This window comes from Penaeus monodon, chromosome 20, assembly GCF_015228065.2.
Source record: "Penaeus monodon isolate SGIC_2016 chromosome 20, NSTDA_Pmon_1, whole genome shotgun sequence".
Lineage (NCBI taxonomy): Eukaryota > Metazoa > Arthropoda > Malacostraca > Decapoda > Penaeidae > Penaeus > Penaeus monodon.
This window is the reverse complement of record NC_051405.1, coordinates 40808466-40808893: the sequence shown is the minus strand read 5'-3', so window position 1 is coordinate 40808893 and position 428 is coordinate 40808466. Positions and strand designations below refer to the sequence as shown.

The following is a 428-nucleotide window of genomic DNA, read 5'->3' as shown; positions in this document are numbered from 1 at the left end:
CAAAAAAGAAGGTAAATAAGGATGGCCAAGTAAAATAACACTGGCAAATAAAGATAGCAAGAACAGATCAGGACAATGAGAAATATAATATCAAGAACTGTGGCTACTGTCAAATTACTATCATAAACAAAGGGTTTCTACCTGAATAATAAAGCTGTCAGTAAAACAAATATATTTCAGGTCATATATAGCTCAATAGATAACCATTAAAAATATTCAGCTCACCTAGTAAGGCCAACAAATGACAGGACAATAGTATTATGGTGATTTGGCGAATTTACACTAAGAGACCACATCCCCTTGATGCCGTCCAACTCTATTGATGCCTGCTCATGGATGCCAATGCCATTACGGATAATACGAAGAGAGCCTTCCTTAAAAGCTCCTGAAAAGTATAATTACAATAATAATTATAATAATCACAATTA

General features: G+C 33.9%; 1 protein-coding gene across 1 annotated transcript in view; it reads right to left on the bottom strand.

The window, feature by feature from the left end:
* LOC119585819 (DNA damage-binding protein 1-like) overlaps positions 1-428 on the bottom strand; it is a 22933-nt gene that overhangs the window by 13292 nt on the left and 9213 nt on the right. The window contains exon 9 of the mRNA XM_037934545.1: positions 226-385. Within this exon, the coding sequence (XP_037790473.1) occupies positions 226-385 (160 nt within the window). The remainder of the gene's footprint in view (positions 1-225; positions 386-428) is intronic.